This window comes from Hyperolius riggenbachi, chromosome 1, assembly GCF_040937935.1.
Source record: "Hyperolius riggenbachi isolate aHypRig1 chromosome 1, aHypRig1.pri, whole genome shotgun sequence".
Classification (NCBI taxonomy): Eukaryota; Metazoa; Chordata; class Amphibia; order Anura; family Hyperoliidae; genus Hyperolius; species Hyperolius riggenbachi.
In genome coordinates, this window is record NC_090646.1 from 609943375 (window position 1) to 609963213 (window position 19839).

At 44.4% G+C, this 19839-nt stretch overlaps 1 protein-coding gene across 1 annotated transcript in view; it reads right to left on the reverse strand.

Annotated features, from left to right (window-relative positions):
• Positions 1-712: 712 nt before the first annotated feature.
• CD180 (CD180 molecule) overlaps positions 713-19839 on the reverse strand; it is a 35650-nt gene continuing 16523 nt past the window's right edge. Inside the window, exons 2-3 of the mRNA XM_068271791.1 lie at positions 11032-11198; positions 713-3090 (exon numbers count right to left, since the gene is read on the reverse strand). Of these exons, the coding sequence (XP_068127892.1) occupies positions 1353-3090; positions 11032-11198 (1905 nt within the window). The 3' untranslated portion in view covers positions 713-1352. The remainder of the gene's footprint in view (positions 3091-11031; positions 11199-19839) is intronic.

A 19839-nucleotide genomic window follows, 5' to 3' on the forward strand; every position in this document is an offset into this window, starting at 1 on the left:
ACCAATGCGACAGGCGCAAGGACAGGAAGAAGATAGAGGCTGTGTGCAGGGATTGAGGAATGTGTGCACAATACCCGCTCTCCTCCGCCGCTGCACCCCTCTACCTCAGGGCAGTCGCACTGTCCGCACGGGCTTGGAATTGGGCCTAGTAAAAATCTGTGCCCTGCAGGGCCGTATTATTTCTGCTGTTGGGGAAGTGGCAGCGCAGGAAGCTGACATATTTACCTGTCTTGATCCACTTCACCTCTTCATCCACCCATGGCATTGCACTCCCGACATCCTCTTCTGTGTTCCCGATCACACGATAAGATGTGATCGTAACCCAGAGGGTGACGCCTGTTGCAGCTCTGCCATCACCCCACTTCCACCACCAGTCATTGCTGCAACAGTGACACCATCCCCCGGGTTACGATCCCGTCATAGCATGTGATCAGAACTCAGAAGAGCATGTCAGGATTTCAGCACCGCGGGTGGAAAAGAGGAGAAGCCGATCCAGCTGCCCAGAATAGGTAAACTAAAAAACACTCCCTGCGAGATCTGCATGGCTGTATTAGGCCGAAAAATGAAATGTCAGCTGAGTATGCCCTGGCATCCATTATCTTATAAAGGGATGTTAGTCTATTTTACTCTTAAACCACTATTTGAAGTATTTATGGAAGAGAGTCATAATACTTAAAAAACAAACAAAAAAAAACACTCCCCACAAATGGCATTGAATGTTTTTGGGGTTTTTTTTGGTAAGTTTTACATAACTAATACAAAATTAAATCAGTGTTTCACAACCTCATCATTGCAACATCAACTGACTCGAGAGGGATATGGAGGCTGCCATATTTATTTTCTTTGTAACAATACCAGTTTCCTGTCAGCCCTGCTGGTCTGTTTGGCTGCAGTAGTGTTTGAATAACGCCAGAAACAAGCATGCAGCCAATCTTGTCAGATCTGACAATGTCCGAAACGCCTGATCTGCTGCGAGCTTGTTCAGGGTCTATGTGGCTAGAAGTATTAGAGGCAGAAGATCAGCAGGACAGCCAGTCAACTGGTATTGCTTAAAAGCAAATAAATATGGCAGCCTCCTTATACCTCTAATTTCATTTAACAAGCACCACCACCAGCTTGCAAACTAACAGGATATAAGCCCGACGAAGGTTGCAAGGCCGAAAGCTTGCTTATTTTTATTCATTTTTAGTTAGCCAATAAATGGTATCATCCTGGTTTTAAACTTCTTGCTTTCATTTAACAAGCAACTCAATAATTACACACAAAGTGGTTTAAAAACATATCCTGAAGCTAAAAAAACAAACCGTTCTTATTCTGCAACTTATATGGAAAATAACCGCTACATCTAATCTCTAAATGGAAGAATAGAATCTTTTCCTGGAAAGTCTTGCAAAGACTATTATTAGAGTAATGGTTATCAATATACCGGCAATGATTACTACGATACGTAATGCAGAGCTTACACAGTATAAAGTCACCTTAGATAGCTCTGTACCTTCCAATGAAGATGGGGTTCCACACACTGTGTTTTGCCTGTCTAAAAACAACTGGGTATGAACTTTATACCAGGATAGAAAATCAATATTCGCGCAAGAACAGTCTATGGGGTTGTGACTTAAATCAATGATCATATCAGGTGGAATATGTTCCACCAATTCAATTGGTATGATTGTGATGGAATTATGGGCATAATTTAAGAATGCATATGTCAAGTTCACAAACAATCTTGGATTAAACACTGTTAGATTATTGAAACTTAGATCCACATGTTTCAGCTGTCTCAGCTGTTGAAATGACTGATCCTCTATGCCACTTAACTTGCTTTGAGATAGTATAAGGGTTTCAAGTTGTAATGTTTTTAGAAATAGGTTGTCGTTTTTGAGAATGCCATTTTCAAACGAACTACCTGCCATATTTAAGACTGAAAGATTCTCAAGACCTTCAAGAATTCCTGTATTGCTGGTATTCATGTAACTTCTAGACACGTTGAGAACTTTTAAAGCTACTAAATTGCTGAAAGGACTGAATGCTTCTCCAGTCTTTAAACGACCATGTGACAAGTCGAGTACCTCTATCTTGCTGTTGTGTGGAAATGCTGGGCTACTTAAAGTCAGGTCACTGCCATAGCTTAGGTTCAAGGAGACGAGACTGTTTAGTCCACTGAAATGAGAGCTACAGCATGTGGGCAGTACAAACAGATTGTGGCTTAGGTCCAGGTACTGAAGGTTAGATAGACTTTTTAAGCATCCATCTCCAAAATCTAACGGGTCACTGTTCCCAACAATATGAAGAAGAGTGACCAGCCGGTAAGTATCCACGCTTGGGCTGCAAAGCGTCTTCAACTTATTATGGCTTAATATGAGTTCCTTTAGCTTGTTTTCTGTGCCAAACTCGGGAAGACTATAAAGATCCGTAGAGGTGAAATCCAGTTTCTGTGTCTTACTCAGACAAGGAAATGATTTAGATGATTGATAATCAAACGCTCTGAACTGCAGACTCAGCTCATTGATTGAAATGTTACAAAGACAATCTATGGTTGAGGGGAATGTATCCATCTGAACATCCATATCAGCATAAGTGCCAATACCTAGAGTTTCAGTGGTTAGGCCATGCAGGCCTTTTAAGATGGATGATAGATCTGTTTCCCTGGCGCAACCAGTCAAATCTAAAGAGTAGAAGTTGCTTATGTTGAAAGAGTTTGGTTCAATGTACTCAATGTCGTTTCCTCTCAAAATTAGGGTTAAATTGTTGATCTGCTTGAGAACCTTGGCATCTTCTGCTGATATTCTTCTTATAGAATTTAATTCAAAATTCAAGGTCTTCAGTTTAGTGACAGCAATGTTATCAGGGAGTTCTATAGAGGAGATGAAGTTGCTTCCCAAATGCAAAGTTTCCAAATTAGACAAACTTTTCACAGGCAAAAGCCCTAAGTCGGAGACAGATGTTTCCTGCAAGTAAAGGTGGCGAAGGGACGTTGCTCCTAAAAATGCTGTTTCGTCAATGTACAGGATACTGTTTCCAGTAAGTATGACTGTATTTAGCTTGGAATGGTTACTGAAAGCATCACTGTATAGCCAGGCAATACCACACCTGTGGAAAAATGGGGAAACTGTTACTGTACAATGCAACATTATCTGCAAAAATTCTATCAACGGAACAGTCTCATGCTTCTGAGTGGTGGAAGTGCAAACAGAGCATCCTGTGATGTCTTTGTCTGCTATCTACAATAGGACAGGGGTGGGGCTAAAATCGCTAAAATACACAGAAATTACTCACAGATTGTGGTAAAGATATTTGATTATGGGGCCTTCTTAGTGTAAATGCCAAAGCCATATAAATAGTAATAACGATAACTTCTTCACTGAGAACAGGGCACATTGGCTGTAAAGATTTTGGTACAACCTCTACATGTGAGGCTAGTAGCATAGACCACAGGTACCACCTCCCAGCCTCTGTTGTGTCTCAGATGTCTGGGATTTCAGCAGGAGAAAAATGAGTTAAAAGGGTGCAATATTATGCTTTAGTCCTTAAAGGGACACTTAAGTCAAACAAAAAAAATGAGTTTTACTCACCTAGGGCTTCCAATAGCCCCCTGCAGCTGTCCGGTGCCCTCGCAGTCTCCCTCCGATCCTCCTGGCCCCGCCGGCAGCCACTTCCTGTTTCGGTGACAGGAGCTGACAGGCTGGGGACGTGAGTGATTCTTCGCGTTCCCAGACACATTAGCACCCTCTATGCTGCTATATGGTATATGATATATGCTATAGCAGCATAGATGGCGCTATTGTGGCCAGGAACGCGAAGAATCACTCGCGTCCCCAGCCTGTCAGCTCCTGTCACCGAAACAGGAAGTGGCTGCCGGCGGGGCCAAGAGGACCGGAGGGAGACGGCGAGGGCACCGGAGAGCTGAAGGGGGCTATTGGAAGCCCCAGGTGAGTAAAACTCATTTTTTTTTGTTTGACTTAAGTGTCCCTTTAAGCTGAGTTAAACTGGAAGTGAATAGGGAGAAGTGGGGCCCAGAGGAAAGAAAACACTTTAACTGTTGTTAAAATGTAAATTGGCAGGTGGCTTACCTCAAGGACAACATTGGTAAAAAAAACCAAAACATTTGTTTGCACTAGGCAATCAGTTTCATAAACTTGTATATAAGCTAACTTCATCATAACAGTGATGGTCTAAAGCTAGAGCCTGGCATTGAGTGCCTCTAATGCTAAGTACACACAATACAGTTTTCTGTTACATTTACCTGCCAGATCGATTTTTTTACATGATGTCCGATCTTAATTTCGTTCGATTTTCTGATCGATTTCCATAGAAATGAATGGAAGTCGATCTGAAAATCGATCAAAATTAAGATCGGACATGTTGGAAAAAAATCAATCTGCCAGGTAAATCTAATGTTCCGTACACACGATACAACTTTCTGGCAGACTTGCCTAACCAAATCGATTTTCTTCCAACATGTCCGATCTGAATTTTGATTGATTACCCGATTTCCGTTCACTTTTATGGAAATCGATTAGACGATTAATCAGAAAATTTATCAAATTTCAGATCGGACATGTTGGAAAAAATCGACCTGACAGGTAAATCTGCCAGGAAATTGTATTGTGTGTTACCTAGCTTAGAGCTAGCCGAGCACTTTGCTGAAAGCACTGAAGAACGAGGTTAACAATACCACTGATGTGTTCCTGTTAAGGACCAGAAATGCACAGTCATATTTATGCTCCTAGTAATAACAATAAGCTAAAAAAAATTAAATACACAATGTATGGCACACATATTTGGGATGCACATATGTTGATAAATCTACATATAAAAGTGATAGCTACCCACAATTAAACACACGTAAATCATTTTTAGGGAGGTTGTATTTTTACAAGCCCTACTACATAGAGCCAAATGAATCCATGCCATGCACTGATGAGGATCAAACAATCCGAAACAGTCTGTATGCATGTTGGATTATTCTGGCTCTGTACAAATTAACAAGCTGACACATCATTGCATTCCAGCGGTTCTGGAGGTGTGTTTAGCTTCTAAGGGTAACAATGGTTAATTTGCATATATTCAGCAGTGATGCACTGGGAGACATCTCAAGCTCACTCTAACCTGAATTATCGCAAATTCTTTCTGTTTAAAAAAGCAAACTTTTGTTTTCCTTAGTATTTTTATGATTAGGGCTCTTTCACACCAGAGCCCACTTCTGGCGTTTTAACGCAAAGTCTATACTTTGCGTTAACCAAGGTAAAAGGAAAGTCCTTTTACCTTTCACACCCGACGCTGCGTTTCGATACGTTGCGGTACGACGCGTCCCGGCGCATTTTATCGTCGGGAATCGCCGTTTCCCCTTCGGGGTAATTAACTACCACCGCCGCTACTCAGCGTCGCACCAGAGTTTCCCGACGACACGCCGCAACATGTGCAGGAGCCGTTCTCCTGCACGCTTTTGGTGTGTAACGAGCCTTAGGGAATTGGTTAAGATTTTAGTATTTGACCCTTTATTTACAGTTTGCCTAATCTTTGATTTTTAACCTCTTTGAAAAATGTGATGTTTGAAATCTAGACACATTTGCTATCATTTAACTCACCACAGTTTTCTCATTTAGGGGCTTTTGAAGATCACTCTGTGCCTGCGTCCAATCGTGAGTTTAGCATCTTTATTGGGAATATCATTTATCAAATACTTTTAACTTTTATAGATCCTCTATCTTTAATAAAAATATATTTTAGGAGGGGATTTTTTAGAAACTTTTAACAGTTTAATGTAAAAATTATTATACAGTAACCATATAGAAAATGCTGGTGTCAAGTGACATTTGTCAACCTTTAGGACTCTGGACTTTAGCGGTTTTAATCTGACATGAGGGTTTTGTTTGTTCAAACTTGACCTAACAGCTACGTTTTTCAAGCAAAGTAAGGGCAAGTTCCCGCTGGGCGCTTTGGTAGCGTTTTGCTGATTGCCGGCGATCAGCAAAAAGCTGTTTTTTCACTGTACAGGAGAGCGATTTAGGAGTAATTGCGTTTTGTGATTCTGTAACATTGAAATGCAGTCGCTCCAAAATCGCTGTATGCACCATCAGCAAATCGCTAATCACTGGCGATCGCTACAGTGTGACCATGGCATTAGCAGCATTATTTTGCTGATCGCCAGTGATCAGCAAATCGCTGAAATGTCGCCCTGTGTGAACTAGTCCTTATATACTGTAAGGAGCGATTTTTCTGAGCGTTTTGCAATCTGAAAAGCTCTTGCTAATGTAATGCTATAGGTGTGATCCCACTTGAGCTAAGTGATTTTATAAAAATCCCCCATAGCATTGCACTAGCAAGAGCTTTTTCAAATCACCTAGTTGTTGCTCCTAGTTGTTTTTTGGCCTAAATCTGCCCTAGCCCATTCTAGTTGGTTACTGAACTATCACTGCTATCCACTAACAATGCATGAATCGGGTAATTCTAACTCATTTGCAGCTTACCAGTGCCCCACTATCTTCTGTGTCCAGCCCTTATCTCATTGCATGGTAAGCTTGTATGAGAGGAGAACCCTCTCCTATTGTATCTTGGTATTGCTGTATTTGCTTACTGAATAATTTATATTTACTTTAAAAAAAAAAGTTACATAGTTACATAGTTATTTTGGTTGAAAAAAGACATACGTCCATCAAGTTCAACCAGTACAAAGTACAACTCTAGCCCGTCCCCCACATACCCCTGTTGATCCAGAGGAAGGCAAAAAAAACCCCACAAGGCATGGTCCAATTAGCCCCAAAAGGGAAAAATTCCTTCCTGACTCCAGATGGCAATCAGATAAAATCCCTGGATCAACATCATTAGGCATAACCTAGTAATTGTAGCCATGGATGTCTTTCAACGCAAGGAAAGCATCTAAGCCCCCTTTAAATGCAGGTATAGAGTTTGCCATAACGACTTCCTGTGGCAATGCATTCCACATCTTAATCACTCTTACTGTAAAGAACCCTTTCCTAAATAAATGGCTAAAACGTTTTTCCTCCATGCGCAGATCATGTCCTCTAGTCCTTTGAGAAGGCCTAGGGACAAAAACTCATCCGCCAAGCTATTATATTGCCCTCTGATGTATTTATACATGTTAATTAGATCTCCTCTAAGGCGTCTTTTCTCTAGACTAAATAAACCCAGTTTATCTAACCTTTCTTGGTAAGCTAGACCTTCCATCCCACGTATCAATTTTGTAGCTCGTCTCTGCACCTGCTCTAAAACTGCAATATCTTTTTTGTAATGTGGTGCCCAGAACTGAATTCCATATTCCAGATGTGGCCTTACTATAGAGTTAAACAAGGGCAATATTATGCTAGCATCTCGAGTTTTTATTTCCCTTTTAATGCATCCCAAAATTTTGTTCGCTTTAGCTGCAGTGGCTTGGCATTGAGTACGATTATTTAACTTGTTGTCGATGAGTACTCCAATGTCCTTCTCCAAGTTTGATGTCCCCAACTGTATCCCATTTATTTTGTATGGTGCTAGTCCATTGGTACGACCAAAATGCATGACTTTACATTTGTCAACATTGAACTTCATCTGCCATGTATGTGCCCATATAGCCATCCTATCCAGATCCTGTTGCAATATGACACTATCTTCCTGAGAGTTGATGATTCTGCACAATTTTGTATCATCTGCAAAAATAGCAACTTTGCTCACTACTGCATCTACTAGGTCATTAATAAATAAATTGAAGAGCACTGGACCCAGTACAGACCCCTGTGGGACCCCACTGCTAACAGTCTCCCATTTTGAGTACGAACCATTGACCACAACTCTTTGTTTTCTGTCCATTAGCCAGTTCCCTATCCATGCACACAAACTCTTCCCCAGTCCTTGCATCCTCAACTTTTGCACCAGACTTCTGTGGGGAACAGTGTCGAAGGCCTTTGCAAAGTCCAAGTATATCACATCTACAGCATTCCCATATTAGCATTCACTACCTCATAAAAGCTGAGCATGTTAGTCAAACAGGACCTGTCTTTAGTAAACCCATGTTGATGCTGAGAAATAAGATTATTTTCTACTATGAAGTCATGTATAGTATCTCTTAGTAACCCCTCAAATAGTTTGCATACAACTGATGTTAAGCTTACAGGTCTATAATTTCCTGGATCAGATTTTTTGCCCTTCTTAAATAATGGGAAAACGTGGGCTGTACGCCAATCCACTGGGACTCTGCCAGTTGCAAGAGAGTCACAAAAGATAAGATAAAGGGGCTTAGCTATAACTGAACTTAATTCCCTTAGGACCCGAGGATGCATGCCATCCGGGCCAGGTGCCTTGTCTATTTTTAATTTATTTAGTCTTGCCTTTTACTTCTTCCTGCGTTAAGTATTTAATATTACAGTTAGAAGATTGAGACTCTTCTGCCTCTGTAATTTGCAACAGTGCTGTTTCCTTTGTGAAGACAGAAGCAAAGAAAGCATTTAATAACTCTGCCTTACCTTGGTCATCCACCATTGAGTTCCCACCCTCATCCTTTAGGAGTCCTAAACAGTCAACCTTTCTTTTTTTTAGAGTTGATGTACTTGTAAAACTTTTTTGGGTTAGATTTGATATCCCTAGCGATTTTGATTTTCAGCTTCGATCTTTGCCAGCCTAATTTCTTTTTTACAATTTTTATTGCACTCCTTATAATTGCTTAGTGCAGCCTCGGTCCCCTCCTGTTTTAGGACCTTATAGGCATTCCTTTTCCTCTTCATTTTATCCCTAACCTTTCTATTCATCCATAGAGGCCTTTTTTTATTCCTAGACATTTTGTTTCCATATGGGATATACATACTACAATATTGATTGAGAATAAGTTTAAAAGCTTGCCATTTCCCTTCAGTGTCCTCCCCTTGTAGTACATTATCCCAGTTCACCAAACTTAGTGCCTGCCTAATTTGAATAAACTTTGCTTTTCTAAAATTCATAGTTTTAGTGGTCCCGCTGCCCCGTGGCCTATCAGTCACCAGATCAAACGTTATCATGTTGTGATCACTATTTCCCAAATGTTCTTGAACCTGCACATTTGATACATTATCTGGTCTATTAGAAATGATCATATCCAGTAACGCATTCCCCCTAGTTGGTTCCGTTACCATTTGAGTCAAGTAATTGTCCTGTAGTGCTGCCAGAAATCTACTGCTTTTACCAGAATGGGTAGCCTCAATACCCCAGTCAATGTCTGGAAAGTTGAAGTCGCCCATAATTATGACCTCATTTTTACTTGCAGCTTTTTCAATCTGCTGTAGTAATCGCAGTTCTGCAGCTTCATTAATAAGAGGTGGTCTGTAGCATACCCCAATAAGCAATTGGCAACTTTTATTTCCACCATGAATATTTACCCAAACGGACTCCACATCTTCGCAATCTTCCTCCATCTCATCGTTGAGGACAGCTGTAAAAGAATTCTTAACAAAGAGACAAACCCCTCCATCTTTTTTCCCTGTTCTATCCCTTCTAAACACATTGTATCCTTTTAAATTAGCTATCCAGTCATGGCTTTCATCCATCCATGTCTCGGTTATTCCCACAATGTCATAGCCTTTGTCATTCAGAATGAACTCGTTTTTCTATTTTATTTGCAAGGCTCCGAGCATTGGTTACCATGCACTTTATATTTTTACCAACACATTTACCAATTTTGTTTACACGAAATGGGCTACTTGAAGTTTTACCAACCTCCTTAATCTTTACACTGTCCCCACCCCCCTCTCCACCCCCATAATGTTAGGCTCCCACTGTCTTTTTACCTTATCTTGTCTACATATTAAGACTTTATCCTCCCGCCTCCCCCCAGATCCTAGTTTAAAATCTCCTCCAACCGTTTAGCCATCTTCTCCCCCAATGCAGCTGCACCCTCCCCATTAAGGTGCAGCCCCTCCCTGCTGTAGAACCTGTAGCCGACTGCAAAGTCTGCCCAGTTCTCCAGGAACCCAAACCCTTCCTTCCTACACCAATTTCTCAGCCACTTATTTAACTCCCTAAGCTCCCTCTGTCTCTCAGATGTAGCGTGTGGCACTGGCAGTATTTCAGAGAACACCACCTTGGAGGTCCTTGCTTTAAGTTTATCTCCAAGTACCTGAAAATTATTTTTGAGGACCTTCCATCTCCCACTAACTTTGTCATTGGTGCCAATGTGTACCATGACAGCTGGGTCTTCCCCAGTCCCACCCAATAATCTGTCAATTCTTTCCGCTACATGCCGAACCCGAGCACCCGGGAGGCAACAGACTGTACGGCATTCACGGTTTCTTCGACAGATTACCCTATCTGTGCGCCTAATAATTGAAGTGCTATAACAAAGCAGTGACAAGAGTGCCAGTGGCCGCCTGGTAAAAAATTGTGCTGTAAAATGTATTCGTTGTACATTTATCCCAGAGTACAATGCATTATCAATTCCCCTTTTCCTATGTAGCTGTGTCAGCAGCTGCTAAAAAATCTGACAAGTTTTGGATTTTGACTAGTCCATCTCTTCATGGGGGATTCTCAGTACTTTATTTCTTCTTTTCAAAAGCACTTCTTAGAAGGGACTTTTACAATGGGGCTTAAAAGCTAGTCTCCTCCTACGCACACTATTATGGCAGTTGGAGTGTACCACTGACATATGGGGTAGCACTTTTGAAAATAAAGGAATTCCTGAGAATTGCCTGTGATGAGATGGATCAGTACAAAATCTGTCAGATCTGTCACATTACTACTGCCTACTGTAAGTGACAGGAACATAAGAAAAACAAAATTATAGTGCATCTTACTCTGTGACGATGTACAACTAATACACGTGTAACACTCGCACTGGGGCCCTTGGCTCTGTAGCTATGCTGTGTAGTGGCTAAAAATGAGGCAGGGCTGGTTCTATTAACAATGGGGTCCCTGGGCAAAATTAGGAGGCCTTAACAGACACCTTGGGGGGCCCCTACAGGCTCTGGGGCCCCTTTTGCCTTTATGGTAGCGCCAGCCCAGAAATGAATCGCAGTGGAATAGTGACACATTTTGTCTGGTCAGGCACAGTAATACAGCTAGTCATACCTTGCTAGGTCTAAATATTCCAGTTTCTCGAGTCTGCTGAAAGTGAAGTGGTAAACTGCCAGCAGAAAGTTAAAGCTGAAGTCCAGAATCTCAGTGGTGTTGGGAACGCTGTCAGGAACTTCCTGTAGTCCCAGCCCCTCGCAGTCATAACTCCTGCTAACTGTCACCTGCAAATACAACACAGATATTAATACATACAACCGGCACAGCCTGCATCTTGCTCTTATCACAATTTACATTAGTTATTGGAAATATGCCACTTTTCCATTTGCAGCTTCACAATCCACATGCAGCCTCTCTTTTCATGACCAGGTACTCCCTTGGGCTGCAGCCACCCAATGCCCGGGCCTTTGTGACCTGTGATTTACCAGCGACCAATACAAACAACAGGTCTCTCCGAAATTGTAAATTGTAAACAATAAGTTCATTTGAATACAGCGTAGAAAGCAAACATGCGAACATTCTTTAGAACTATTTCCTTTAAATGACATTGTACACACATGGCCAACTGCATGATATCTGCCCAACAGTCATCGTCGTTGCAATCATTTGGCTACATTTTTTTTTTTTAAAGTTATAGACGAATGAATGGAAGGAGGTGAAAATTGCTCTGGTGCTCAAGGGGTAAAACCCCTCAGTGGTGAAGTGGTTAAAGGACATTGGAGGTGAAAATAAACAAATGAAATAAACAATTATATCTATCCTCATCCTCCTCAAAAATGACTTTTTAAGATATTTCACAGTTTTGTTTTGTATTTAAATCTACTTTTTTTAAAAGTTTTTTTGTTTTATTGTTTTTGCTCAATGACGCATTCGTTGAAGTATGCCAGAGCTAAAATCTATGAACAATTGACAATATTTATATCTTTCCTGCTCCCAGAGGCCATTTTCTCCTAGGAAAGTGTTTTATATTTGTAATCTCTTATCAGTGAGGGTCTCACTAAAGTCTGACCCAGTCCTGGCTCAGACAGGAACTGCCACTTACACACCTGATATTTAACTCTTTCAGGCAGAAAAATAAAAATAAAGGAACACAGCATAGTTATTTGTGTGCTTGGCACTGTACATACACATGTCTATCTCATCATGTCACATGTCACCTCGGGTATCCTTTAAATTACCTTGCATGACAGATAAAAGCAAATGTCTGTTACATTTTGGATGACCCTCATATTATCCATACTACTAGCCTGTATTCTGTTACTTGAAATACTTGCATTTATTCTCAGTTACAGAATGTTTTCCAGTGTCAACTTCTTATTGTAACATATTGAAAACGGAAGGACAGTGTAATCAAATGAGTCCAACCCAATTAATTCCTGTTTGCATCAGTGTTACAGAGAAAGCAGTATTAGACTTGATTATTAGAAACACAGCCTGCTATGTGTTATAAAGTACAATCTGTAAATTAGACAACTTAAAAAAAAAAAACCCTAATTAAAATGTACTTACAATGTTCTTTTAAAGTGAAGTGATAGTGTATTAGGATGTACAGTAATGGTAGCCATACATCTAGTCATGATGGGCAGATTTGGTCAAGAGACAAATCTCTCTCTTATCTGAATCTGATAGAGAGATCTGTCAGCTGCCCATACACCACAGGCCAATTCCAGATCAATTTGAGTGTCAAATCTCTTGGGAATCGGCCTTGTGCGTTGCATACGTCTGCCTCACCACCCCGATGCCGTCCCCTAATGTCAATGCCCCCCCCAGCGCCTGCAGGGCCGGTTTAAGCAACAATGGAGCCCCAGGGCAAAATAAACCTGGGGTGCCCCCCAACAAATACCCTGGAACAAAAATCGGCATTAAGGGACCTTTTTTGCAGCTGGTATAGTCAGGGTGTGAAGCCCCAATCGGTCGGAGCTCCACATTCTGGCTACCCCAGCCTGCATGGGGGACAAGGGGTTTAAAAGTTTCAGGAGGGGGGACCCCACATAATTTTTTTTAAAAATTCCCACACTCTAAACATAAAATAAAAATTGGGAAAATATGAAAAAATGCCAGGGATCTTCGTACAGCCATATTGCGGCTATATAGCGATCCCTGGCCAACGCTGCGGCTGCGTATGGACCCTCTGGAAACCCCGTCAGGAAAATTATTGCTCTTTCTTTTTGATGCATGCAAAATTACACTACCGTTAGGTTTGCTACTAAAAGTGACATTTACCGCATTTAAAAGTATATGTTTTTCCTTCGAAACTTTAAAATGGAACTTTTTGGCCAAAATGCAAAACGCTATGTGTGGCAGAAAACTAACACTGCACATCACTCTGAACACACCATCCCCACTGTCAAATATGGTGGTGGCAGCATCATGCTCGGGGGGTGCATCTCTTCAGCAGGGACAGGGAAGCTGGTCAGAGTTGATGGGAAGATGGATGGAGCCAAATACAGGGCCAACTTGGAAGAAAACCTCTTGGAGACTGCAAAAGACTTGAGACTGGGGCAGAGGTTCACCTTCCAGCAGGACAATGACCCTAAACATAAAGCCAGGGCAACAATGGAATGGTTTAAAACAAAACATATCTATGTGTTAGAATGGCCCAGTCAAAGTCCAGATCTAAATCCAATCGAGAATCTGTGGCAAGATCTGAAAACTGCTGTTCACAAACGCTGTCTATCTAATCTGACTGAGCTGGAGCTGTTTTGCAAAGAAGAATGGGCAAAGATTTCAGTCTCTAGATGTGCAAAGCTGGTAGAGACATACCCTAAAAGACTGGCAGCTGTAATTGCAGCAAAAGGTGGTTCCATAAAGTATTGACTCAGGGGGCTGAATAATTACGCACACCCCACTTTGCAGTTATTTATTTGTAAAAAATGTTTGGAATGATGTATGATTTTCGATCCACTTCTCACATGTACACCACTTTGTATTGGTCTTTCACGTGGAATTCCAATTAAATTGATGCATGTTTGTGGCAGTAATGTGACAAAATGTGGAAAACTTCAAGGGGGCCGAATACTTTTGCAACCCACTGTATAGATATATGTGTGTATATATATAATGGAAACAAAAATAGGTGATCACAAAAATTATAGGGCAATAAATCACTAAGAGTGTCAAAAATGTGAATATTTTTTTTTTAAAGGGACTCCGAAGAGTGCCCGTATTTTAAAGAAAACACTTACCTGGGGCTTCTTCCAGGTCACCTTAGGCGTCGAGGTCCCACGGCATCGTCCTGGCTCTTCTCGTTCAGCCTCCGCCGGCCCTCCGTTATCGGCAACACCTGGGCCTGCTGTCGGCCGGCTCTTCCTGGTTATTGACGCATTGCGTCATTATGGTGGCCGGCGTGACAGGTCTGCACATGCGCGGAAAACCCTAGCATGCGCAGACCTGTCACGCCTGCCGCCGTGATGACGCGAAGTGGCCTGCGTGATGACGCATTGCGTCAATAACCAGAAAGAGCCGGGTGACGCCGATAACGGGGGCCCGGCAGAGGCTGAACGAGAAGAGCCAGGAGGACGCCGTGGTACCTCGCCACCTACGGTGAGCTGGAAGAAGCCCCAAGTAAGTGCATTGTTTACATCTGTTCTCCCCTCTAATCACCCATCAATCACCCATCCATCACCCCCTGTCACTGCTACCCATCAGATCAGACCCTAATCTTCCCCTTGCGGGCACCCAATTACCCGCCTACCCCCTCAGATTGCCCTCAGACCCCCCCCCCCCACCCTGATCACCTTTCCAGTGCATTATTTACATCTGTTCTCCACTCTAATCACCCACTGATCACCCACCATTTACCCCCTGTCACCACCTGTCACTGCTACCCATCTTACCCATCAGATCAGACCCTCATCTGCCCCTTGCGGGCACCCAGTCACCCGCCCACACCCTCAGATCACCCTCAGACCCCTCCCCCCGATCACCTTGCCAGTGCATTGCTTGCATCTATTCTCCCCTCTAATCACACCCTGAGACACCCATCAATCACCCTGTCACCCCCTGTCACTGCTACCCATCAGATCAGACCCTAACCTGCCCCTTGTGGGCACCCAAACACCCGATCACCCCCCCCTCCCTGATCACCTCCCCAGTGCATTATTTACATCTGTTCTCCCCTCTAATCACCCACTTATCACCCATCAATCACCCCCTGTCCCCACCTGTCACTGCTACCCATCATATCCATCAGATCAGACCCTCATCTGCCCCTTGCGGGCACCCAATCACCCGCCCACACCCTCAGATCGCCCTCAGACCCCCTTCCGATCACCTCCCCAGTACATTGATTGCATCTATTCTCCCCTCTAATCACCCCCTGAGACACCCATCAATCACCTGTCACCACCTGTCACCCCCTAGCACTCCTATCCATCAGATCAGGCCCTAATCTGCCCCCTGTGGGCTTCTGATCACCCAGCCAAACCCTAACCCGCCCTACCACAGTGACAGAATTTTTTTTCTGATCGCTGCTGGTCTCTACGACTTAATTGTGGCTGAGACCAACCGTTATGACACACAATACGCAACCGCCAATCCAAGAAGCTACCATGCCCAGCCTTTTCGGTGGAAACCACTCCAAGTTTCCGAACGTAACATTCTTTGTAGCCTTCTCCTTAACATGAGTCTAGTCAAAAAGAATGTATTGCTGTCTTATTGGTCTACGCACCCAATACATCACGTGCCCATGTTCTCTGCTGCCATGTCCAGGTCACGATTTGAGAACATCCTGCGCTTCCTGCACTTCAGTGCCAATATAACCTGTCATCTAAGAGGCCATCCTGCTTATGACCGGTTCCACAAAATTCCTCCCCTCATAGACCACCTGTCATCAAACTTTGCAGATGCTTACAGGTCCTTCTAAAGAAATTAGCATATTGTGATTAAGTTCATTAATTTCTGTAATTTACTGATAAATATTAGACTTTCATATTGTCACAGGAGCCCTGGTGGTCAGATCGCGAAATGCCTTCCAAACGGTGGCAGCGCATGGACCGTGCGAACTCTGGTCGCAGTCAATGCGTAGGAACCGTTGGGAATTGGCCGCAGACAAACCAGAAGGGAGCCTGTGAGGTACGGTAATTACAACTTTACACACTATTTCAGGGTATAACTGCCACCACCTCTGTTTTCTGAGACAGAGGAACTCACTAACTGGTTTCTTGACCTGCAAATAAAAACGGTTAAACACACTCTATTCTGTCTAGAAATCAACAATAGTAACATCTCTTCATAAGTCTGGTTCAGTTGTGCGGCTGATAAGCAGGGTAGCGGAACAGTGAATGACTTTGATGAAGTCTTTCATTCACGGCAATATAAATAATTGATATATACAGAAAATTATTAAAATCAACAATTATTGAGACATGAGATAACACAGTAGGAAAATAAAGAAAGGGAGGAAAAATACTTAGTTTCTGGAAATATGTCCTTTAGTGGGAAGAATCATCAAGTCCTTGGTTTCAAGTTCCGCAAAGTTCTTTGTTCCAGAGCTAAATTCAAAGTTCAGCAAGATGGCCGCCAACCATGTGTCCTCTGGCTGGCAGTGTGCTTTCGTGAAGGTGGAATTTGGAGGACTGAGAGCCCGCCTGCCAGCCATGTGGTTTTGATGAAGCTGGTTTGGGGGTGTGGCAATGCTGGCCCCCTCTGAGTTACCCACCAATGACAGTTCATTCCGTCTGAGAGATTTTAGGTTTTGAACTTACAAACTGCCGTACCTCACAAACGATACACGTTATATTTAGGAGGATAACAGATTCATACTTGTCGGAAAATACAGATTAATATGACATCAGACATGGCTAGGGCAGCGGGTCCAGTTCTTGAGAAGGGTCATACCTCAATAACCGGACGGACTATCACAATGAATTTCATATCAGCACGATGGCCAGATTTTACCGAACAAGACGATAGGAATGTTATAGCTGTGCGAGGTATGGTTGCCATATAATCGTCAAGAAGCCATACCCCACATGCATTCATATCTGGCCTGGTCGGAGCCACTTCGGCTGGCTTTCTATGGCGCCCCTGTGGAGCCAGCTTCCTAGTTCTTTTCATGGGGACATCTGGCTGTAGGGGGAATGAGCTAGTCCCTGCAGGGAATCTGGCCACGTGCGACATTCCTGAGGGGTGAGGGGAACAGATCTCTGGATTAAAAATACCACAAAAGTGTTGTTTTCTAGGTTCACCTGCGTTTCTCACGGCTGTTCCGTGACACCTCCCTTTCCTGATGCTGTGAAGGGGGTTTTCAGCAAGACATCCTCCGTAGCAGCCATTGGCGCTGTTGGGTCTAGTTCCCCCTGACACCGGGACAGCCCATCGGCGTTTTGGTGTCGGCTGCCTGCTTTGTGTTGGATCGTAAAGTTGTACTGTTGCAATGACAGGCTCCACCGTAGAAGCTTGCCATTGGTCCCAGCCGTACGGTTTAGCCAACTGAGGGGGTTATGGTCGGTAATGATCGTGAAGGAGCGGCCGTACAGATACGATTGTAGTTTCTGTAGGGCCCACACAATCGCTAGGCACTCCTTTTCAGTTGTGGAGTAGGCTACCTCTCGGGGCAGGAGCTTCCGGCTCAGGTAGAGGATAGGGTGTTCATCTCCCCTTCCATCCACCTGGCTGAGGACTGCGCCGAGACCGTAGTCAGAGGCATCGGTTTGCACAACAAACCGACGACTGAAATCTGGGGATTGAAGCACAGGGGCGCTTGCAAGTGCCTGCTTCAAGGCTTGGAAGGCATTCTCACAAGCGGGGGTCCAACAACCTTGGGGTGTTTCTTGCTAGTGGCATCGGTCAGGGGCTTCGCTAGGGTACTATAGGCTGGAACAAATTTCCTATAGTAGCCGGCGGTCCCCAGGAACGCCTGGACCTGCTTTTTTGTGAAAGGCCGAGGCCATGCCAGGATGGCGTCCACCTTTCCCGTGTCAGGTTTCATGGTGTTACCCCCCACCCGGTGACCTAAGTACTGCACCTCGGTCATGCCAATCTGACACTTACTCGGCTTAACTGTCAGATTGGCTGCGGCCAGCCTCTCTAGTACCTGGGACAGGTGTTTGAGGTGTTCCTCCCAGGTGGGGCTGAACACCGCAATGTCATCCAAGTACGCTACAGCGAACCCTTGCAGTCCCTCCAGCAGGTCGTTTGCGGCCCGCTGAAACGTGGCAGGAGCGTTCTTCATCCCAAAGGGCATCATCGTGAACTCGAAGAGGCCAAAAGGGGTGATGAAGGCCGACTTTTGCCTCGCGTCAGGTGCAAGTGGTATCTGCCAGTACCCCCGGCTCAGATCCATGATTGATGGGTACCTGGCGGACGCCAGCGTATCCAACAACTCATCGATGCGAGGCATGGGGTAGGCATCTGTAGTGGTGATGGCACTCAACTTCCTGTAGTCTACGCAGAACCGAGTTGTCTGGTCCTTCTTGGGGACCAGGACAACAGGGGCTGCCCAGGCACTACAGGACTTTTGAACCACCCCTAGCTCCAGCATCTCCCTCACCTCTTTCTGCATGTCCGCTTGCACCTCTGGGGAGACGCGGTAAGCGGATTGCCTGATGGATGCCCGTATCTACCCTATGCACTGCCAGACTGGTCCGCCCCGGGACACCGGAAAAGGTGTGCTGGTACAGACCCAGCACCTCCTGCAACTGCTTTTGCTGGGACGAGGAGAGTTGTGGGTTGACGCTTAGGTCGCTGTCCACATCTCATATGTCAGCCAGCAGGTCTAACAGGGGGTCTGCCTCTCCCTGCTCTAACCGGCTGCACACTGGCAGCACATACTTGGTCCTGTCATGGTAGGCCTTCAGCATGTTGACATGAAAGCTTTTCGGTTTCCTGCCTCCCATGTTCACCAGATATGTCAGAGGGTTTAACCGTTGCACTATAGTGTAGGGTCCCTCCCAGGCCGCTTGCAGCTTGTACTGCCTCACTGGAAGAAGGGCATACACTTTGTCACCTACTTCAAATGACCTCTCTCCAGCAGTGCGGTCATACCAGAGTTTTTGTTTGGCCTGAGCCTGGGCCATGTTTTCCGTTACCATTTCCGTGAGGGACTCCATCTTGTCCCTGAACTTGAGAACATAATCAACTACAGAGACATCTGTGGGGTCCCCCTTGCCCTCCCACGTCTCCCGCATCAATTGTAGGGGTCCTTGGACATTCATATCATACAGGAGCTCGAACGGGGAGAACCCGGTAGATTCCTGCGGCACCTCCCTGTATGCAAACAGATGAGGCAGATATCGTTCCCAGTCCCCACCTTGCGACTCAACAAACGTGGTCAGCATTTGCTTCAGCAACCCGTTAAACCTTTCACGCAGTCCATTGGTCTGCGGGTGGTAGGGACTGGAGACAATGTGCGTCATCTGTATCTTTTTGCACAGGGCCTCCATGAGTCCGGACATAAACTGGGTTCCCTGATCAGAGAGCATCTCCGCAGGGAACCCGACTCGGGAGAAAATGTTAAGTAGCGCGTCGGCTACCTTGTCCGCCCTCAGGGAGGAAAGTGCCATGGCATCAGGATAGCGGGTGACGTAATCCACCACCGTCAGGATGTACCGTTTGCCACTGCTGCTGGGAGTGGGCAACGGTCCAATTATGTCGACTGCCACTCTGTGAAAGGGCTCACCTATGATTGGCAGTGGACACAAGGGAGCTTTGCGGGGATTTCCAGCCCTCTTTACCTTTTGGCAAACGGTACATGAGCGGCAGTAGTTCGTAACATCTATCCGCATTCGAGGCCAGTAGAAATGTCTCTGGATACGATCAAGCGTCCTGTGGATCCCCAAATGCCCGGCCAGGGGAATGTCATGTGCGGACTTCAGCACATGCCCCCGGAAGGCACTAGGTACCACAAGCAACTTGGTACCCATC